The 20,935-nt window shown below is 39.1% G+C and overlaps 1 protein-coding gene across 2 annotated transcripts in view; it reads right to left on the bottom strand.

Moving 5' to 3' along the window:
* Window positions 1–263: 263 nt before the first annotated feature.
* The window catches only part of si:ch211-195m9.3, a 42,166-nt gene continuing 21,494 nt past the window's right edge, over window positions 264–20,935 (bottom strand). For both annotated transcript variants that reach the window (XM_041800289.1, XM_041800281.1), the window contains 8 exons: window positions 17,826–17,848; window positions 14,026–14,126; window positions 10,666–10,742; window positions 9,914–10,134; window positions 6,751–6,907; window positions 3,737–3,896; window positions 1,510–1,563; window positions 264–1,422 (listed from right to left, as the gene is read on the bottom strand). In XM_041800289.1, the coding sequence (XP_041656223.1) occupies window positions 1,166–1,422; window positions 1,510–1,563; window positions 3,737–3,896; window positions 6,751–6,907; window positions 9,914–10,134; window positions 10,666–10,742; window positions 14,026–14,126; window positions 17,826–17,848 (1,050 nt within the window). In that variant the 3' untranslated portion in view covers window positions 264–1,165. The remainder of the gene's footprint in view (window positions 1,423–1,509; window positions 1,564–3,736; window positions 3,897–6,750; window positions 6,908–9,913; window positions 10,135–10,665; window positions 10,743–14,025; window positions 14,127–17,825; window positions 17,849–20,935) is intronic.

Raw genomic sequence — 20,935 nt, 5'->3', positions numbered from 1 at the left:
TCCGCCCCTCCCTCACCCCCCATTCCACTTCTATTCTCATCCACAGCCTTGTTACCTCCCACATTGATTACTGTAATTCTCTCCTCTTTGGTGTCCCTCAAATCTTTCCATAAACTTCAACTGGTTCAGAACTCAGCTGCTCATATCATCATCAAAACAGCAACTACAGCAACTCCTCTGGCTCCTTGTTGAATTCAGAATAGAATTCAAAATCCTCCGGTATGCATTCAAGGCAATGCACAATCCCCATCTCCCACCAGACGTCCTAAACATTGACTCTCTCTCTCTTCAAATCTAGACTCAAAACTCACCTGTTCAGGACAGTCTATTCTTTGTAATCACTTTGTCCCATTTTATACTGTTACCTTTTATCTGTTGTGTTACTGTACTTGTTTTTATCTGTAAAGAGACAACAGAACTTGTAATGTAGGAATTTATTTAAGGCACAGTAAAACCTTTTGGTTATATAGCTTTCATGTGTAGGCCAATATAGCATATATGTAATCCAGATACATGTTGTGTATGTAATAGTTCAGGACTTGTGCAAAAAGTTGCCAAATATATTAAAACACATCAAATATATTAGCTACTTGCTGTTTAGCTTATATAGAAATTGACATTCTTACATGTAACAGCCATAACAAAAAGTCAGCTACATTAAATCTGCAAAGAGAAAAGCTTTCACTTTCTCCTTTTTGTACAGTCATTGGAACTGAATTAAAGCTTAAAAGAGCATCATTTTGACCTTTGGTTTTAGCTTTGGTCCTGCTGGAGTTGGCAGAAATTGTTTCTACCAGTGATTTAGCTATGCACTGAATTTCCTCTGAGTCTGTAAACCTCGTCTCTTTATTAAAAGCATCAAAAGCTACTGGTTTTCATTTACTTGAGGCTTTTCCCGAGTGATCCAAACATCAGTGCTCTACTTTCATTCTTCTAAATGAGATACATTGCATCAGTAACTATGAATCATGGCTGACTCAGAGCTATGGAGTTGTCAAAACACTAAGCATCATAAAGTATTGCAGTTGGTAGTGTAACATCAGAATGTTCCGAATGAGTTATTAGTAAGGCAGTGTTAGTTCATTTGCAGTGAATAACTAGAGAATGAAAGCTTTTTCCTGTTAAATGTCACTGATTCTGCCACGTACAGGTTTACCTGTGAGGCTTAAGGATGATGACACTTAGAAAAAATAAAATGGAGGGACTTGAGAAGGGAGTCATGGTAGAAATCAGTGAAGATATCGGTGTGATTGAAGAAGTAGGTCTGCCCAGGGATCAGTTTAGGGAAGCTGCAGTGATCAGGTGTTCTCATGATGTGTGTGGAGGGGAGAGGCCTCGCAGCAGAATTTCTTCCAGAGATTATCACCACACTGCTGAACACAATGCTGTGCAGAGACACGCTGTCCACGATGCCCACGTTTACTAAACAGGGACATGTAAACATGTTTTATTCTCAAATCCACAAAAATTCACTTACACTTCTCAGTTCATATGAAGGTGACATCTTACTTTCTTCACAGAGATTGTATTCATTCAGGTTGACCAGTGATACAAAGGTGCACCCTGAAAAAGAAAAAATTAACACATTTCTTTTGGATTCATGTTAAGAGTGTGACAAAATATACGGTATATTCAGAAGGTATTCAGACTGTTCATTTTTTTATTATGGTATGTTGCAACCTGATGCTACAGTCAAATAAATTTATTTTAACTCTCATTAATCTACACTTAGTACCCTATCATGACTGTGAAAACAGAATTTAAGACAATTTTGCTAATTAATTTAACATTAAAAAATGATTAATCACATTGACATAAGTATAGAAAAAGTGGGAGGAGCCTGAGCTAAATGTCAAGTGTTTTTGCAGTCTTTTGTCAGTATTGATGATTATTTCAATCATCGATTCATTGGATGATTATTTCCCTGATTTGTCTGAATTTTTTTTTTTTTTTGTTTTTTTTTTTTTCAGAAATCATTTTTTAATCCATATATTAAAAAACAGAACAGATATGCCGAAGCTGTTAAAGTGTTAAGTGGAACATGAGAAATTTTTGCATATGCCCATTCCTCTTTGCAAAAAAGCTCAAGCTCAGTCAGATTTGATAGAGAGCATCTGTGAACAGCAATTTTCAAGTCTCGCCACAGATTTTCAATGGGATTTAGGTCCAGACTTTCACTGGACAATTCTAACACATGAATATGCTTCAATCTAAACCACTTCATTGTAGCTCTGGCTCTATGTTTGGTCAAACTCCAAGTAGTTTCTGACCCGCCATCTCAAAGGCCATCCCTAACACCCTTAGCTGGTCTGAAGACCAAGAATTAAAGGCTGAGGTTATTATTATTATTTAAGTTTATTTATTAGGGACAGATACAATAAATACAGACAACTGAGAACAGGCACCCCATACAAGTATCATAGTGTTTGTAGCGAATGCTAATTTACAACACCAGATTTGAAGACCTTTGAGCAGAGACACATGAGAGCAGACCTCCTGGAACTCTTTTAGCAGTGTTAATTCTGGCAGCTATTTTTAATTTAGTCTTAGTTTTAGTCTTTAAATGAAATGCATTTTAGTTTTAGTCACATTTTAGTCATTCCTACCTTTTTTAGTTTTAGTTTAGTTTCAGTCAACAAAAACTCAAGAACATTTTAGTCTATTTTTAGTCCATAAAAGTCCTCACATTTTAATCCTTACTTTTAGTCCTAACACTTTGTTGTTTTTGTCTAAATCTGGTACCAAGTCATGATAGTGTGTTCTCTGCACCCTGCCAAACCTGGGGTCCCTGCTCTCTGCAGCTGAGAGGCAGAATAGATGTATTGTTTTTTGATAGATTTACCCATAGTGGAGAAATATCACAGATTTATTTAGATTACATTTTAGTCTAGTTTTAGTCATCTTGAAAAAACTGAACTTCTTTTTTGTCAGTTTTAGTCATCACAGATCTATTTTTGTTAGTTTGCGTCTAGTTTTTGTCATGGAACAAAAGGCTGTTGATGAACATGAAAGACACACCCTCTTTATTGGATATCACTCTCTGATTGGACGCTAATAAGACTAATCATGACTTTTAATGACCGTAGCAACCAGCATGCAACATGAAATCTACAAAAGTGAAGGGGGTCTGAATACTTTCTGAGTGCACTGTAGACAGGACAACATATGACCATCCTAGCTTATATGATACAATTGTGACATTCCTGGTGCTAAATATGACAGTTTAATTCAACAATAGAGCACTCCTGCCTGATTTGCCTGCAAATCTGACACACTACATTCCTTTTTCTCTGTCTAACATGAATGAGGCTTATGTGAACATAAGTTACTGGGATAAAGAAGAGGATGACTGCTGGGTTATGTTGGACAAAGTATGCCAAGAGGTGAAAATGACACCAAACTGCAGACAGTAAATACATTAATCAGGTGCTTTACAATACTACTTAACTTTACTTTACATTCTTCAGTTAATCAGATGTTGTGGTGTACCTTCATATGATTATCTTGTGGTCCATCAGTTATTGATGTATTGCTGTATTTTGCTATCAGTGTTAATCTAGACCTTGAATCACCTGTGTTTCCTGTCATGAGTAATCCTGTAATTCCTGCTCCATATTCAAATACTAGTTATGACACTTAAGTAAAATGCTGAACATCTTTGTAGAACAAAGTGGATTGATGGATGTCATCTCTAAGGAAAGGGGGTAGATTAAGTCACAAGAAAAGCCAGACTGACCTTTAATCAACCTGCGCTCATGCTGTCCTTGTTTTTGTTTGTTTGTTTTCTCTGCAGAGCATGACCACAGGGATGTGTTGTAATAGAGGTGGCCGCAGCATCTGAATCCTGTCTTGGCAGAGTATAGCACCTCCTTGTGTTCACTTGAGCAGCAAACATCCTGAATATAGAGCATACCAGTCATGAATAGAACAAAAGGGTTAAGATTGTGCTTCTTTTTCTCAGAGTTTGAAGATACTTTTCTCACAGGTTGTTTACACTGCCCGTTAGGGATGCATCCCGCTAATGTAGCTACACATGGACAGCTCTGACAACAGCTGTTTTAGACGTTAATGTAAGGTTGAATGAGATTCCTGTTTGTTTCATTCTCCTTTGACTCAGCTAAAAAACACTACAGGAGATGTGTTTGTTGAAAAAAAGTGTCAATACCGTCATTTTACTCCTTTATATAGCATCAAATAATAATTACAATGAAACTTCAGCAATTCATTTAAAATACAGTATGTTTTGATTTCAAATCAACTGTATGTTCCATATGTTACCATGGAGGAGCGGGATATTAAGACCTTTACTGCAGCCATTCAGTTGGGGGACCCAAAAAGAGATGGCTCCACTCATGGAGAAAAAAAGGATGATATTTTCTTCATCTTTATGTCAAAGCTGTAGACAATCAAAGAAGTTCTTGTAAACTGAAGTTACATCCATGCAACAACTTATCGATTGGTTGTTGAAAAAAAAGAAAGGAAAAAAATTTGCATGTCACCTTTAGATCAACCTAATTAGTGAGTGTTCTCATTGCATCCTGACTGGTAATCTTAATCAGGGTTCTCAAACTTCACCCCGCGACCCCCAAATAAAGGTGCCAGAGACCGGGGACCCCCACTGTATCTGCAGGTGGTTGAGGCATAGATGAACACAGCTGTGCATATTCAATAGTTGAATGCAAACATGCATTTTGCATTATGAGTTTTTTGTATTATATTGTTATTTAATCTTATGCACATTTTTAAATGTACAATTTGAAATCACTTGAAAATATTCTTTGTTTTCTGGAAGACCTCTGGTGACCCCGTTCCTGAAGAGTTTAGGGGCTAGGCATCTATTCTTTACCCCAGGATCAAATACCTAAGATTTCTGAGGACTTGTGATCACAGCACAACAACTATTTAGAATTACATCCAAAATTACTTCAATCAATTATTTTTGTCCTATTTGATGAAAATTATAATGAACTCTCACTTGTTCCAGGCCATGATGTTTAATTTCAGGAAATAAATACTGTTCAGAAAGCATGATGCGAATGTTTACCAAGGAGAACTGAACGCAAGTTTGCAGGTTGAGATGTAAAGAAGAACCTTTAAGGACCATGAGACATTACTCCCTCTCTTCTCTGCTCTCTATCTGTGTGTAATGGGCTTTAACATTTTTATTTTGTTGGCTGACTTGCAAGCTCTGCCACTGGACAGACTAAAGAGCTGTGATGCAGTGTGGGCCAGATGTCTGTAACAAATGAGCCCCCGTATACTAAATAGCATTGGCCAATCTGGTATACATTAAGAATAATAATAATAATAATAATAATAATAATATTTTCAATTAAAGAAAGCTTTCCTATATAAATAAGTTTTAAGCATAGATTTGAAAATGGGAAGTGAGTGTGTTAGCCTTATATCCTCTGGTAGGGAGTTCAGAGTTTAGGGGCTCTAGTGGCAAATGCCCGGTCACCTTTGGTAGCCAGTCTGGACCTGGGAACAGCAAATGAAAGGGCTCTGAGGGATCTTAAATTACAATTTAGGGTATAGGGAGTTAAGAGCTCAGTGATGTAGGGAGTGGCCAGATGGTGTTGTGCTTTAAATGGTAATAAAAGGATTTTAAAATCAAATCTATATTTTATGGGCAACCGATGGAGAGAAGAAAGGATTGGGGTGATGTGGGACCTACAGTTTGTGTTTGTTAAAATCCGAGCAGCAGCATTCTGAACTTGTTGGAGCCATTGCAGACTGACTAATGCAGGTAAATAAAGAACTGCAGTAGTCAAGCTGTGAAAAAACAAAGGCGTGAATGAGTGTTTGTAGATCGGGGAAAGACAGAGTTAATTGATCTTACTAATGTTTCTTAAGTGGAAATAACAGGATTTAATGAGTCTGCTGATACGTGAATTGAAGTTGAGTTAAGAATTAAAAATAATACCAAGGTTTCTACCTTTTCTGTACTTTCTTGTTTAAAGTAATGGCGGACAAAGCCAGAAGTGAGGGAGCAGTTAAGGATATCTAAAAGGCTGGGGCCAATAGTGCCAATAACCCTTTTCAGGAGTGAGGTGGGTAAATGTCCAGAGGGCTGAAGGTCGAATGCATGTGGGCCACAGTACTTATGAGGTCAGGGAGAGAAAGTGGCTAAATAAATCATATTAGACAGGATAATCATAGGAATGGTGCGTTGCTGTCAGCGGAATAATATTAGAACGGATATTGATGATTTTTCGCTTAAAAAAAAGAATAAAAACATTTCACAGTCAGCATTTAAGGAAGCCTGGAAGGCTCGGGGGGAGGGGGTTGATAAGTCTATTAATGGTATTAAATAGGTATTGTGAGTTGTTCTGGTTGTTTGTGATCAGGTTAGAGAAGTAGTTGGCTCTTGCTTCTTTCACCTGTTTGTTAAAGGAAGTCAGAGGTTCTTTCATGTATAGATAGTGAATGTGTAATTTTTTCTTCTTCCACTTCCTCTCTGCTCTTCTACATAATCTTTTTAAACTTTGTAGGTTATTAAGGACATCTCTCCATGTTTTGTTCTTTTTGGTGCCAGAATCTGTGCCATTCCTCAAAGCTCTTTATATTTGTATAAACTACAGTCTGTACTACTGGTTTGTACTGACGATATGATAAAATCCATTTAGAAGCTTTTAAGAGGTCTTTTGTAACTTTATCCAGCTAGCTGTAGTCCTCCTAGCATACAGTGTAAACTTGCGTTTAAGATTTAGATATGATAAAGATAATGATGTGTATTAGAGAACCTACCGATGGTTTCAGGAGGATGGATCCACAGCATTGAGCTTTTTCTGCAGACCTGTCAGATGCCAGGATGTAGACAGTCCCTCCGCAGCACTTTATCCGCCTGTTCATAATGTTATAGGAGTGAACTCCACAGCAGTGCCAGTTATCTTGTCTGCGATGCCTGAGTGGACACACAGATATATCAGATAATTTCACATTAAGGAAGTGAGATTAAAAGTTACTATTTTTATTAATTTGATAATTTAAAGACAGATGAGACAAGAAGGGGGGCTATGTTGTGAGAATAGGTCAGGAAATAGATTCTTAGGAGTAAAGAAAACTTCAACAAAACAGGAGTGGCCAGCAGTGGCAGTGTTATGGGTGGGCCTTATGGGCCTAGGCCAATCCACTTCTGCAATTTTCCCACCCAAACTGACTGGGGGAAAACAGACTTTCCTTGTGTATACTCTTATTAATCCATATAGAAAACCTAAAATACAGTTTCCAAGAAAAACAAACAGAAAAAAATCAAAATTATACTGTAATGGGTGGAATATTGAACAATAAGTGGGGCTCAAATTTGGCCCATAAACTCCAGTCTGGCACCTCTTGAGCACTGTGCCCGTTCTCTTCCAGCCTGACCCATTAACTGTTTTTATGTGGCTGAGCATGATGTAAACCTGAGTTTATCTGTAACAAGTAGGTTTTTGTCATAGAGGTTTTAACTACATTTTTATGTTGTTTTAACATCAAAAATCTGTTCAGATGAGATTGTGCAACACGGAAGCATGTCTTACAGACATGGCTCATTATTGTTTATGATTAGGGATGCACCGATCCACCTTTTTCCAGTTCCAATCTGATTCCGATAAATATGTGTGTATATATATATTTTTTTTTTTTTTTTTTTTTTTTTACAATTATTATTGTTTTTGGTATAATGTGTGAGGTTACATGAGGCTGTAGTAAACCACCAAGCTCCTCTTATTAAAAAGCAAAAAAAAAAAAAAGAACTGAATTTAAATGTATTCCAAACAAATTTATTTGAACTACTACTAAAAAATATCAATATTATCCAAAAAACAACAACAACTGAGTTTACGTTATAAACAGCAATGCTTACCCTGAATAGCATAACTCAAGTAGGGATTTACTAGTAGGTTAAACTAATTACCTCTCATTTTTTTAATCTTTTTTTTTTTTTTTTTAAATGAGCTCAGGCTTGAAATCCCTGTCTATAATGCTCTTTAATGAACCTCCCGCCACTAGAGACCGCTGTAGCTTCAGTTAATGGCCGTAGCCTTCCCCTCTAACCCTTCACTGGATGTAAACAATAAGAAGCTCAGCAGTGGCTAAGCTGTTAACGTATAGTAGGAAGACTGCGGTATGACAATTTTCCAAAGTAGTAAATGGAAATAAAGTGGTACGTGGGCTGTCGAGGGTTAAGCTCACATATGACTACTCACCCGAAGTGAAAAGAGGCCAAATATCAAAGCATGATATTAATCTGCAAAGAGGAACGATGGCGCTAGCAGTGCTAGCTTTCAATGCTAGCCACGCTATAGAGTATTATCAGGCTAACGTCACACCCACTCTTCTTTGTGTTCGGTCCCATCCCTATTTATGACATTTTCATTGGTACACATGATCCATTAGAAAATATGATGGGCTGTGGTATTTGCTCCTTTTTCCCCCAACTGTGCATAACTGTGTGCCATACTCTCTTTTTCTGTGTGCCTGCGGAGAGAAGCAGCTGGCTGCATCACTTTTTAACAACTTTTCTCCCTCATTACAGTGCCTCAGGTAGGTTGTTCCAAAGTTGAGGGGCCCTGATGGAAAATGTTCGGTCACTTTCAGTGTGAAGTCTCGACTTTGGAATGACCAGGAAGCCCCTACCGGAGAATTTAAGGTTGCGGGCTGGCTCATAAAGAGTTATTAACTCTGTCTCTGCCAGTGTAGAGATGCTAAGATTGGGATGATGTGATGTCGACTGTTTAAACCAGTTGGTAGCTAGTGCGTTTTGTACCAGGTGGCATGTGATCATTTCAGAGGGATGTGCAGTGTAGAATAGAATAGTTAAAACTGCTGATGCTAACAGACCCAGACTGTACTATGTGGGCCCATTTGACATTTTGAACTTGGTACCCTGCCTGGTGGCCGGTTCAGAAAGTTGAAGTGATTAATAAATTGTCTTTTTTAAAGAAGCATGCAGTAGAACTATGGATGAAAAAATTTTGAAAGGGGGGGCGCGTGGATGGCCTAGCACGACCCATGTAGGCGGGCGGCCTGGGTTCGAATCAAGCCTGTGGCCCTTTGCCACATATCCCTCCCCACTCTCTCGTCCCGTTTACAAAATAATGAGACTGCACTTATGAGGATAGAACTACGGGGTTCACAGTTGCACTGAGTGTTGGGTATTCACGCACAACTAGTGTATGCTTCCAATAAGTGACATCTTTAGTCTTTAGGTAAAGCAATTTCTGGTCCAAAAACAAATCACAGTGCTTGATCACCCTCCCTATTCACCTGATCTAGCACCATGTGATGACAGAGGTTCTGAGACAACTGCACTGCTTTCATAAGTGGAAAACATGAATGCAGCGATGCGTCGACACTGAAAAACTTTTCAGTCGTTTTTTTTTTTTTTTTTCAAAACTAAATCTGTGACCTAAGGGTTACAAGCTGAAAAAAGAACAGCTGAATGTGGTACAAATATGTAGTAATACAAAAAGCAAGACCTAAACTTATGACCTTGGATGTCTGGCTCCTGTTGAAAACCAGAAAACATCTGGATGAGGAGACGACGGAACATAAGCCTGTGACAACACACAGTCAGCCAAAGACACGGAAAATAAAAAGAGTACACAGACAAATTAACAGCCGCCTGGTCCAGACAGACATTTCTTGGCTCAGTATCTGAGTGCATGTAAAAGGTTAGCAGGAAAGAATGGCCTGGAAAGCTGCTGGAATGTCTGCCAGTCTCAGAGGCTTTTGTGAAGTTATCTACAAAGAATTTTTCCGCACCACTCCTTGTCTGAGATGGTCTATTCCCTCATGTGCAGGCACAAAAACACTGTAGACTCTCAAACAGCCACTCCTAAATAAAACCACTCCAACATACCAAGCTTATTCACAAATGATGGTTACAGTTACACTGTATTTCATCAGTATTTACAGGCATAATCACCTCTGTCCACTGCAACAGATCTCGTTATGAGGCTGGTAGACCTCTGTCCCACAGCAATGTTGTCCTGGTGAACCATGAAACCTTGAACAACATGTAGTTCCTTTAGCTGGGTGGATAGGACCACAGGTGTCTGAAAAATTCTCTGCATTCTCTCTGTCTGTGAACAAAGTCTGCGAACAGCTCTGATGCTGTGCTAAGCTGGACGGTGTTCCACTGCAGCACTGGAGGAATAAGAGAAAAATCACAATTAAGAGGGCAGCAAAGCAGGCACAGGGAGACAAAGTCCTACACATCCTTTAAAGCAAAGACAGGAACATAAAAATATACATTTAATAAATTTGTGGCTGAAAACAGGAGGAAAAAAAAACAAAAAACAAACACAAATTCTAACTTCTACAAAAATTTGAAGTTGTTGTCTTACCAGTGCATTTTTGCATCATTCTTATCTAAATGCAGTTAGCGTATACGACGCTAACATTAGCAGAACTTTTGTCCTTTAGACTCTGAACATCCTCACTTGCTCTATAAAAGGCGCTGGGTGGAGCTTTGAGCTCCTTCTTCAGCGTAGCTACCCGAAAGCAGCAAGTGTTTTTTTCAGCTTGAATTTATATCAGGCCCTTTGCAAATGAAAACGGTCCTCTTAACAATGTTTTTGCTGAAAAAACATATTCATTTTACAGCCTGCATAAAGACAAAAAATAAGTTTCCGCTCACCTGAGCAGATAAAGGAGAAAAAGTCAGTATTACATTACTTGATATGAGGGCTTCCACTCAGCACAGGAGACATGTGTATCAGGGCCAGGCACTGAGGGGGCAGCGTTACCTGGATCTAAACAGAGAGGTGATGATATAAGATGGTTTAGTTCATGCAGACCAGGGAGAAAGGTTTGGTTTAGAAATGTGCAGAGGGTGTAGACATGAATGATGTGTGAAGGAAATGATGCAGCGTCTGGCCAAGACAGTCAGATTAATGGGGATGATGTTTTGTACGTGCTCAAAGATTGGCCCACTTACTGTACAAAAACCCCTCAAGACAACACCCTCTTTGATACAAAAGATTTTCTTGTCTTCCCAGAGTGCAAAGGGTGGGAAACAGTGTGCACACAGCTGCTGCTGCTGTGTGAGAACATCACAGAGATAGGAGCTGACCTGCAGCCCACAGAGCCTCAGGGAGGGGCTCAGGCCTTCTTGGTAGATCTCATTACCATGTCACACAGTAATAATAACACTTGTCCTGGGCAACAGCCTTGTGATAAGAGTTAATTTCCATGACCTGCAGCCCAGGGATTTGACATTTATAAAGCACTTTTCTGTTGTTGTCAGTAGACAGTAAAGGCGTCAGACAGTAGCAGGCATGTCCTTTACTTTCCATTCAAACCTCAAAGATTTAAGTTAGAAAATGTTCACACACTTAAACCTTGCCAAGCCAAAGGACTGGCCAGACTCCATGTTTGTCTTCAGACAGACCCATTTTGCAAAGCTTCAGTACCCAGGGAGAACCCACACATGCACAAGGACAACATACAAGCTCCACAGAGAAAGGCCCTGTCTTATTGGGATTCAAACCAGGAACATCTCTCTGATACTGATATTAAGGCAAAAACTACCCTCATAGCTTCTATAGCTTCTTTGCAGATGATGTCACAACACAGCAGAAAACTCCAGCTGGGCAGCAGGACGCGATTTCTGCATAGAAGATTGCAATCAAAATGCCAGTTTTGTTCAGTTGATGACTGTACCAACTGTTCAAATTTTTAAAAAATATGGAGCAATTTTTGAGTCCCAACTGTAATGATGCATTTAAATTATGAGCATAATATTGTAAGATTTCAGGTGCAGGCAGCACTGAAATTTTCTTGAAATTTTCAGAATAACATCCGGACATGTGGCAGCTGTTTGTGGGGAGGAAAATAAGTGCAAGCATATCTATACAGACAATTAACATTGTTTTCTTTTACCCTTCTCCATCACCTACCTGGTTTTAAAATTAGTTTTAACCAAAGCAGCTTTAGATACATTTGTAACGGTGAAATGCATTTTTTTCCCCATGAGACTGATGATGTTGTCCTGTGAATTCAGGCACTAACACTGTGATTAATAAAATAAACACAGGAGTGTCTTTTTGGAAGAAGCTTTCATTCGGGATATCAGCCAAAAGTGAGTTCACTGTGGCAGAACACTACTTGGGGGCAGATAGGAAATGAAAACAAGGCACAGATGAATCCGGGAATTAATTCAATCAGACAGTCAGACTTCGCGTGAAATAAAATAATAAGTTCATTGTTTTTTCACTATAATCCATAAATGATTTAGTGTGCTTTGACTGTATGCACACGGTCTTGGAGTTTCTGTTTACTTCGACTGCAGGAATAAAGTTGTTGTCTGTAATCATTATCAGGAGTATCTGGAGTATTCAGATTACCAGTGGAAGTTACCCACAGCTGTGTTAGTGTGCTTGTTTTGGACATAATTTGGAAAGGCACACACCTCTCTATAAGGGGTCTCACAGAAACAAAGCATATCAGAGAAAAAAACAAGCTATGAGGTCAGAGGAGCTCCCTCAGAGCTCAGAGACAGGATCTTTGCAAGGCAGAGATCTGGGAAAGGCTACAAAAAATCTGCTGCACTGAAGGTTCTCAAGAGCACAGTGGCCTTTATAATTCTCAAACAGAAGAAGTTTGACACAACCGTGACTCTTCAGAAAGCTGGTCGTCTGGCCAAACTAAGCAATCGGGGGGGAGGGCCTTGGTAATAGAGATGACCGAGAACCTGATCATCACTCTGATTGAGCTCCAGAGATCCTGTGTGAAGATGGGACAAGACAGAAGAACAACCATCACCACAGCCCTCCACCAATCTGGGAAGAGTGGCGAGACAGAATCCTCTTCTCAGTGTACATGAAAGCCCATATGGAGTTTGCAAAAAAGCACCTAAAGGACTTGTAGCCTATGAGAAACAAGATCCTCTGGTCTGATGACAACCAAGATTGAACTGTTAGGCCTCAATTCTAAACGTTATGTCTGGAGGAAACCAGGCACCAATCATCTCCAACAGTAAAGCATGGTGGTGGCAGCCTGCTGTGGGGGTGTCTTTCAGCAGCAGGGACTGGGAAACTGGTCAGAACTTAGGGAAAGCTGAATAGAGCAAAGTAGAGCGATATCCTCAATGAAAATCTCTTTGGCAACGCTTAGGACCTCAGACTGGGCCGAAGGTTCACCTTCCAACAAGACAATGGTCCTTAGTAACCAGCCAAGACAACACATGAGTGGCTTACGAACAATTCTTGAACTCTACTGAACATCAGTAGAGAGACCTGAAAGTGGCTGTCCACAGACAGTCTCCTTCCAACCTGACCTAGCTTGAAAGGATTTACAAAGAAGAGTGGCAGAAAATCCCCAAATCCAGGTGTGCAAAGCTTGTTGTGTCTTTGTATTCAATAACACTTGAGGCTGTAATTGCTGCCCAAGGTGCTTCAACTAAGTACTGAGTAAAGGGTTTAATACTAAAGTCTATCTTATATCATAAGAGCTGTAAAGACTATGAATTCTGTTATTCTGTTATGAAACTGCATTATGGAGAGTTATACAGTGAATCACATTTGAGTTTTAAACCAGACTTGTGTTAAGTTACTTAACAGTTGAACTGGATTACTAAAAATAAATATTGTTTAACCTCAGAGGTCTCCAATAACTAGCTATTTGAATGGTGCTTACTGTTACTTATGGGAGATTTTACCTAAAATATATGGTAAAGATTCAGGACATTGGGAAATCTTTATATGTACAAGTGGATGTGGCATAGAGTTAACACTGCACTGTGCAGTTGGACTTCTCTTAAATCAGACTCTTCTGAGAAGGTCTGAACAAAAACATGATTATTCCTTTATCTCAAGGCCGTTGTCCCTCCAGGTCTTCTTCAATGAGTTAATGTCTACACTGGATAGTCTGCCTGCTCGCACATTTTCCAGACATGAAAAAAGACCTCCTTCAATGCTTGATGTTTTATCTTCATTGCAGTCGAAAACAATGTAATTGGTGAGCTCCACTTTGATACCAGATAACAATTTTCATATGTAAGCAGCACACACACACAAAACCGCCCGCTTGTCATACCTGCAGTGCTCAAAGGCAGCTCAATCTGTTGTCGCTTGCAACAGATATAATCAGTCAGGTTGAAACATGATGACCCATTCAGAGCTGCATGTGCTTGAGTGCTGTGGATGTGCAAAGACAAGCAAAGATAAAGATCAGTTAGTTACAACGAAGCCATTGGAAAAATGTTTTTCTCTATGTCCAAATCACACTCATCTTTCTCCAGCTCAATGATTAATGGGAGTAAATAAATTGGGGTGCCTTTCAATCATGTGACCGCAATGGAGGGCAAAAAAGGCTTAGCCAATGCCAAACAGCTTATTCTGCAATTGACTCTTGTTTGGTGTTGTTTAGTAGACTGGATGATTGAAGTCTGAAACAAAACATGTTGGCAATTTAACATTTTTTCATTTAATGAACAGGAGCTTCAGTAGCGTGTGGGAGAACTATACACAGTCACAACAGCCTGACACCTCCTCCTTACACTGCTGGTCACACTGCCGTGGGATGGCACCCCATTCTTCAACCAGCTTTTGTCAAAAGTCAGCCAATGTGGTTGTGCTGGTCACTCTGATATGAATAGTACATCCATCCTCTCCACTCCCAAATTGTGGCTGTAGTCCCTGATAAACCCCACACTGTGGGGCTGTCTGTTGTCATCTTGGAGGATACAGTGCAGTCCCATACTGTAGAGATATGGATTTGCCACTGGTTGCAGAATCTCATCTCGATATCTCTCTGCATTAAGATTCCTCCAGTGATGACAAGTCTGTTGCAGTCTGGTAAGGAATGTCCGGGCAGAAACTTTGACTGCAAATCTGTAAAAGACAGCCAACACTTCCAAGTGCTGAAAGGGTGAGGAAACAGTCATCTTGGGGTGTTTATCTTCTTGGGACGCCCGCGTCGCAGCCTGTCTCTGACAGCCCCCATTATATGGAACATGGCCTTCAGTTTGGAGACGGTGTTATAGGTCCCTATGATTTCCACGTTAACGGAATTGTGGACGGAATTGCGGAATTGGCCAATAAAAACAGAATCAACTACTTAACGTGGATATTGCAGAAATTGAATGAATTTGACTAAAATGTGTTTTTTTAGAAAGAGTAACGTATATCTGGAGAATATGTTCCAGGGGAACAACAAACACTCACCCCGCTCCCTCCTAAACAATACAAAGCATGTAAAAGCAGCTGCACGAAACACCGGCAAACATCACGTAGCTCAACATGGGACAGTACAGGGCGACATAATGTTGCATCTACAAGAAAACTCACTGTGCTTCGAATTATTTTACCTCACCACACCAGAGAGTCACGGAGAGAGAGAGGTGTGTCTGTGCGCGAGGCACACAGCTGAAGTCACAACTTGAGGGCCTACTCACCCCTCAGAGGCTTCAAATTCGAGTCGGACAGACTCGAGATTTTACGAAGTCCCATAGTGTAAATGATGTTAGATTTGAGTAACAATTAGCTTAATAATTCCTCCTGTAAATTCTGTAGTTCCCTTTGGTTGCTTAATGAGCCAATGCGTGTCTGCGTTATCGTAGCGGTCTGATATGAGGTAGACGGACAAACAGCAATGTATGGAGAGAGATGAGGAGAGAACTGTTAGGAGTAAAACACAGTGCAGCATCAAACTGCATGGACTGTTACAGACTGTGAGAGTAAAGAAAAGTTTAAGTAACAGGTTTACTTTTAACCATTTAACTTTGTTACTTCTTATTAAGTTACTATCACTCTGTGTTTGAGAGAGCAGAAGGATTTCTTCATTTACATTATAAACAACAGTTAGGACCCAGTGTGATTATACATGTGGATGTGTCTTAAAATGTTGAAAATATCTGACTGTTACACTGGTTATAATTATTTTATATCAGGGTTATCAAAACAACAGCTCCTGGGCCAACTGTGGCCCTTTTTCAATAAATTTAACGTTATTTCTATTTAATTAGTGAACATTTTATTCATTTACATAAACAGGACACTCTTTTTATGATAAAATTAGTGGAAAGGTTAAAAAACAGAACAGAAATTAAAACATTAAAAATGGAAAAAAAACAAAATTCATCGGGTCCTAGTATTACGTAGGGCTCACTCCAAAAAATGATACAACTTTGTTTTGGTTTGGTTTGGCACCTACCACTGTAGCAGGGCCCATGCTCAATGATGCAGACAATCAGGTGATAATTGGGCACCCCATTGTCAGCACCTGGGGTTACCAGCAGCTTAAAACAAGAGTCAACAGCAAAGTAAGCTGTTTAGCTTTGGCAGGGAAGAGCTGTCAAATTTTTATGGGGGCAACCCACATACCTTTTGCTGCTCATCCCACAGATGTGTTTCTTACAAATGTGGCACCATTTAAAGGGGAAATAGGCTTTTCAACAGTATAAGATTTATTGCCAAGAAGCATTGTAACAACAAAGAAATAATCTACTAAACACACATTGCCTTACTTTCTGTGCCATGTTTAACACTGGTTGCCGGTACATAGGTGGTGGTAACTGAGACTCTCAACTAAAGCGGCACGATTTGGTGATGATGTGCAATTATACTGGACAATATTACATTTTAAGATTGCATTATATATAACATAAATGGTATCATGAGTCTACTTCTTTGGTAATAAATATGTATAGTATAATGAGAGTTTTGAAGTGTGTATTCCTCACTCAAAACATACAAATATTGAGTAAAAAATCCAACCAAAAGTTTTTTTTACAGTACTGCTTTCAAATTAATGATATTTTCCAGAAAAGTTTATTCTTTTTTGGAAAGAAAGGTCGATAAAGGTCAATAGCGGCACTATTGTAAACTTAACTGCAGCCTTTTATGCAATTACGTTATTGCACTGCCTGACATTATAATCGCAGTTGTGTTTAGATTAACTGTACAGCACTACCCTCAACCTCTCGGATGTGTACAGCAGCAGGGGGTGGTCCCATAAGTGTGTGACATCATGTGAAAGCTATAAATAGAAACTAGTCAATCATCTTAAATGTGTGGACACAGGATACAACATAGCAAGAACACAGGAAAGGTTACCCATCACAGTCCATAAGAACTAAAGTTGTTGAAATATGAAATAAAAAATGAGCTTTGTGATTGTTTCAGGAGTTATAAAGAATGCAAACATGACTGTAAAGAAATCTGTAAAAGGTATTAAACACTTCAAATTGTGGCTGTCAAAAGATTACTCTTTTGTATCCTTTTGAATTTGCCTGCTGTCTTAATCTAAAGGTACTCAACTTCCTGTTTGGATACTGGCCTGCTTTAACAGGTAGAGGATTATGGCATGAACTTAACTACGGAAAAAGGAACATGTTATGGATTGAAAAGGATATGAGGCTACGGTAAAGAGTAAATGTTCGATAACACAAGGTCCAGATTACTTTTGGCTGTCAGAATCTTTCACAGTGAAATGGGGCATTAAGGTGCAGTCGTGGACTTATTTTACATCGCTGTGGCTGACATGGCTTAACCAGAGTGTGTTTTAAGGAACAATAACTCATGTGATTAATCCAGTTTTTTTTAATTAATCTGCTAATTGTAGACCTTGATTAATCACAATTAACTCAATCAATCTTGACAGCCCTATTTAAAATACAACAGTAAGCAAAGTTCAGATCTACAGCTAGCTTTATTTTTGTGAGAATACCCAATGGTATACTAACAATGTTAAATGAATAGGTAGTTCTTAAGTTAAACTATTACCTTATTGTGTCAGACACTTCATCAGATGTATTTATTATTATTATTTTTATTGTTGTGATTATGATTGTAAAAGTTTTGTTTGTCTCAAAGCATAAACCTTTAGAGACTTACCAGTCAAGTTGAGTTCCTGGTTTCTATAAAAATAGATGATAAAAACATAAAACTCTGTCCTTGTTCTTCATTGATCAAAACAAAGCAAACATTAAAAACATTTCCAGCACTCAACATCATTGAGTATGAAGTAGCTAAATCAGCACACACAACAAAGGAGAATAAAAGAGTCTCTGAATGTGTTGGATAGTGTAGCAGATACAGTGTTAGTATCATTAACAACAAGTTATAATGATAAATGTTCCTGAATGACAATGAAAATTAGATCAAGGTGAACTTTATCTTGATTTCATTAATGAGTCAACAGGACACTAAAGCTGCACTGGAAAGCTGTCTATGTCTACCTCATTTGGGGATGATCTTCAAGAGAAAGAAAGACGAGAGAAGTGAGTTCTCTGCCAACAGAGAGCTGAAGGATTGTGTGAGTTATTGAAGCAGCAACAGACAAAGCAAGAGCTGAGGAGATAATGAGCATTAATGAGCCGAAGGATCACCTGACCACACAGTTTTAAAATATCGGTAAACTCACAAGGCTAAGGTTAAAGCTGTTTAGAAGGCTGTTTAATAGGTTGAATTTGTAGCTCTCCTTTGTTCAAATGTAAGGCAGGAGTCTAAGTTTAACTTCTCAGGGTACTCAGATAATAGGGGTATAGACACTTGGCTCATGAGATGACATTTCAATCTATTTTTTAATTGGTAAGAAAATACATGAGTGGAAAATGTGTCTTATATAACTGAGAGTCAAAAATGCTAAGTCATGTAGGTCTATTCGTAAATGTTTGAACTAATCCTCTTGTACTGAATAGGTTATCAGTGCTAGAATAGAGTTTGTCTAACTCTTACTCAACAGCTCTTTCAATTAAATCTCCATTCATGTTAGAAGTCCATCTATTTCTGACCCTCTTTAAGTACCCATATTGGTGCACAGATGGCCTAGATGTCTAAAGCACTACCCATGTATGCGGGCGGCCCGGGTTCGAATCCGGTCTGTAGTCCTTTGCCGCATGTCTCATCCCATTTCCAACTCTATCCACTGTCCTCCTCTAGCCAATAAAGGCACTAAAAAGCCCAAAAATATATATTTAAAAAAGGAAATCCATTTTTAAAACAATCACGTGTCAGTAACACGTTTGCTGTCATTTACAAACGTAGGTTATTTACTGTTCTGCTGTCTTTTCTCTCATATGGGCACTGACAATGCTGGACAAGACAGACAGATGAGCAAGTTATTATGGCTTGTTCTGCATTCTTTTGTCGCAGCTGATGTGCTAGGATCTTTCCTGTCTGTTCCCTATGTCTTGATTTATTTATTCAGCATGTTTAGTGGACAAAAGATTAACTTCAGTTTGAACAAGTACTCGCTGTTTAAATAGGTCCGGTGATGAAGAGTGGGCAAATGTTCTATCCATTTTTAGGATGTCTTTGGTTCGTATTTTTGCAGCATTCATTTTTGGGATTTTTTTATTTTGGGCACTGTATGATATGATCTATCCCCAAAGGTAAGCTTTCATTGATTCCCAAATTATTGCAGAAGACATTCCTGGGGTTTGGTTACATGCTAAATATTCTCTAATATTTCAGCTGAAATAAATTTGACAAACTTTATATCAGAGAGGAGTAGTGTATTGAAGCGCCAAGTTAGAATATTTAGTTGGTATGCATAAAGTAGTCAATAATGGAGCATGATCTGAAATTACTATTGCTTGATATTCACATTCTGTAACTATTGGAAGCAGATTACTGTCTAGAAAAAAATAATCTATGCGAGAATATGTTTTGTGGACAGGTGAGTAAAAGGAATAGTTACTGCTCTTAGGATTTCTAAAACGCCAGGGATCAACCATCCCATAAGTGTCAAGGAACATCTGAATTGTCGTTGCTGCCCTGGATGGAGCCACAGTTTTAGGCGAGCTATGGTCCAAAGAGGGTGACAACACGCAGTTCATATCTCCTGCTAGTTTAAGATGGTGTGTATCTATATTGGATATAGGAGCAAAAAAGTTTGTGAAAAATGTGCTGTCATCCCAGTTTGAGGGTAAGCAGACAAACACAGTCAGTTTGACTCTGATGAGGACGCAGTGCGCGTCAAAACATTAGTCTTCTGCACCTGATTAAACTGCACTAAGTGATTTGTGTGCTCCAGTTTCTTCCTTGGATTTCCATTGAAACCCCTTTATACATAACTAGTCCCTTCTGTGTGCACCGACCTCCAGCTGTGGAAGGGCTGAAGCGCTAGAGACTCCCTTTTCTAGGTGTAATATTTCCTGCAGCTCTTCCATTATGCATCAAGGTTGCATTAGTCACCTATCTACAGCTGATCAGACAGAGGAAGAGAGTGAGAGCCGAGCATCTCTCCTGTTAATGTATAGAAAGGTAGACGTCTAATGTTAAATATGAGCCTCTCCTGTTACTTTTAACAGTTTTTATGTAGCTGATGTTGATGTTATTCTGCTCTCTATAAATTTGGGATTGTTAGCCTCCTAGTGCAGATCAGCAGTTACAGCCTAACCACGTTTCAAACAGTAAATTGTGTCATACATGAAAGGCATGGAAATTAATACTAATAAAAGATCACACACTTGCAAAGAGCAACAGTAGGAAGCAGATAAGAAGGCCTGTGCGTATGAAGAGAGCAGCAGTGTGCACATGTACATTTGGAAAGCAGGGTTTAAAAAATGAGTACAATAAATCAATTTATACACATAAGCTGAATTAACTAAAAGAGAATCGCTGTTTATAACATATGTGTCAAAACACTGATAATCTCCAATGCAGCCTCTAATTGAGCATACAACCTTAGTTCAGACAGGCCATGGAGTCGAGTGCTGCCATTTAATTAAAATCAGCTAACCTCATGCAAGCCCTCATCAGCTGACGGCTGCTTCGCAACAAGCACACTATCCTCTAATTGCCCTCATGCTGCCATATTTAAACTGCTGTAGCCTGACCATGCTTTGCTTCTCCCTCTGAGCTGCTTTTTGCCACCCTCCTCCACCCCAGCTCCTCCTCTATGCTTTATCTGACATAACCAATGTCATTCTGTTGTCACTGATGCCTGCTCTGCTTTGGGTTTTTGCTGCTTCTCTCTATGCCTCAGGCTTTCCTTGTAA

The sequence above is a fragment of the Cheilinus undulatus genome, linkage group 2 (genome assembly GCF_018320785.1).
Source record: "Cheilinus undulatus linkage group 2, ASM1832078v1, whole genome shotgun sequence".
NCBI lineage: Eukaryota > Metazoa > Chordata > Actinopteri > Labriformes > Labridae > Cheilinus > Cheilinus undulatus.
The sequence above is the reverse complement of the archived record's forward strand: the minus strand, read 5'-3'. Positions and strand labels throughout refer to the sequence as shown.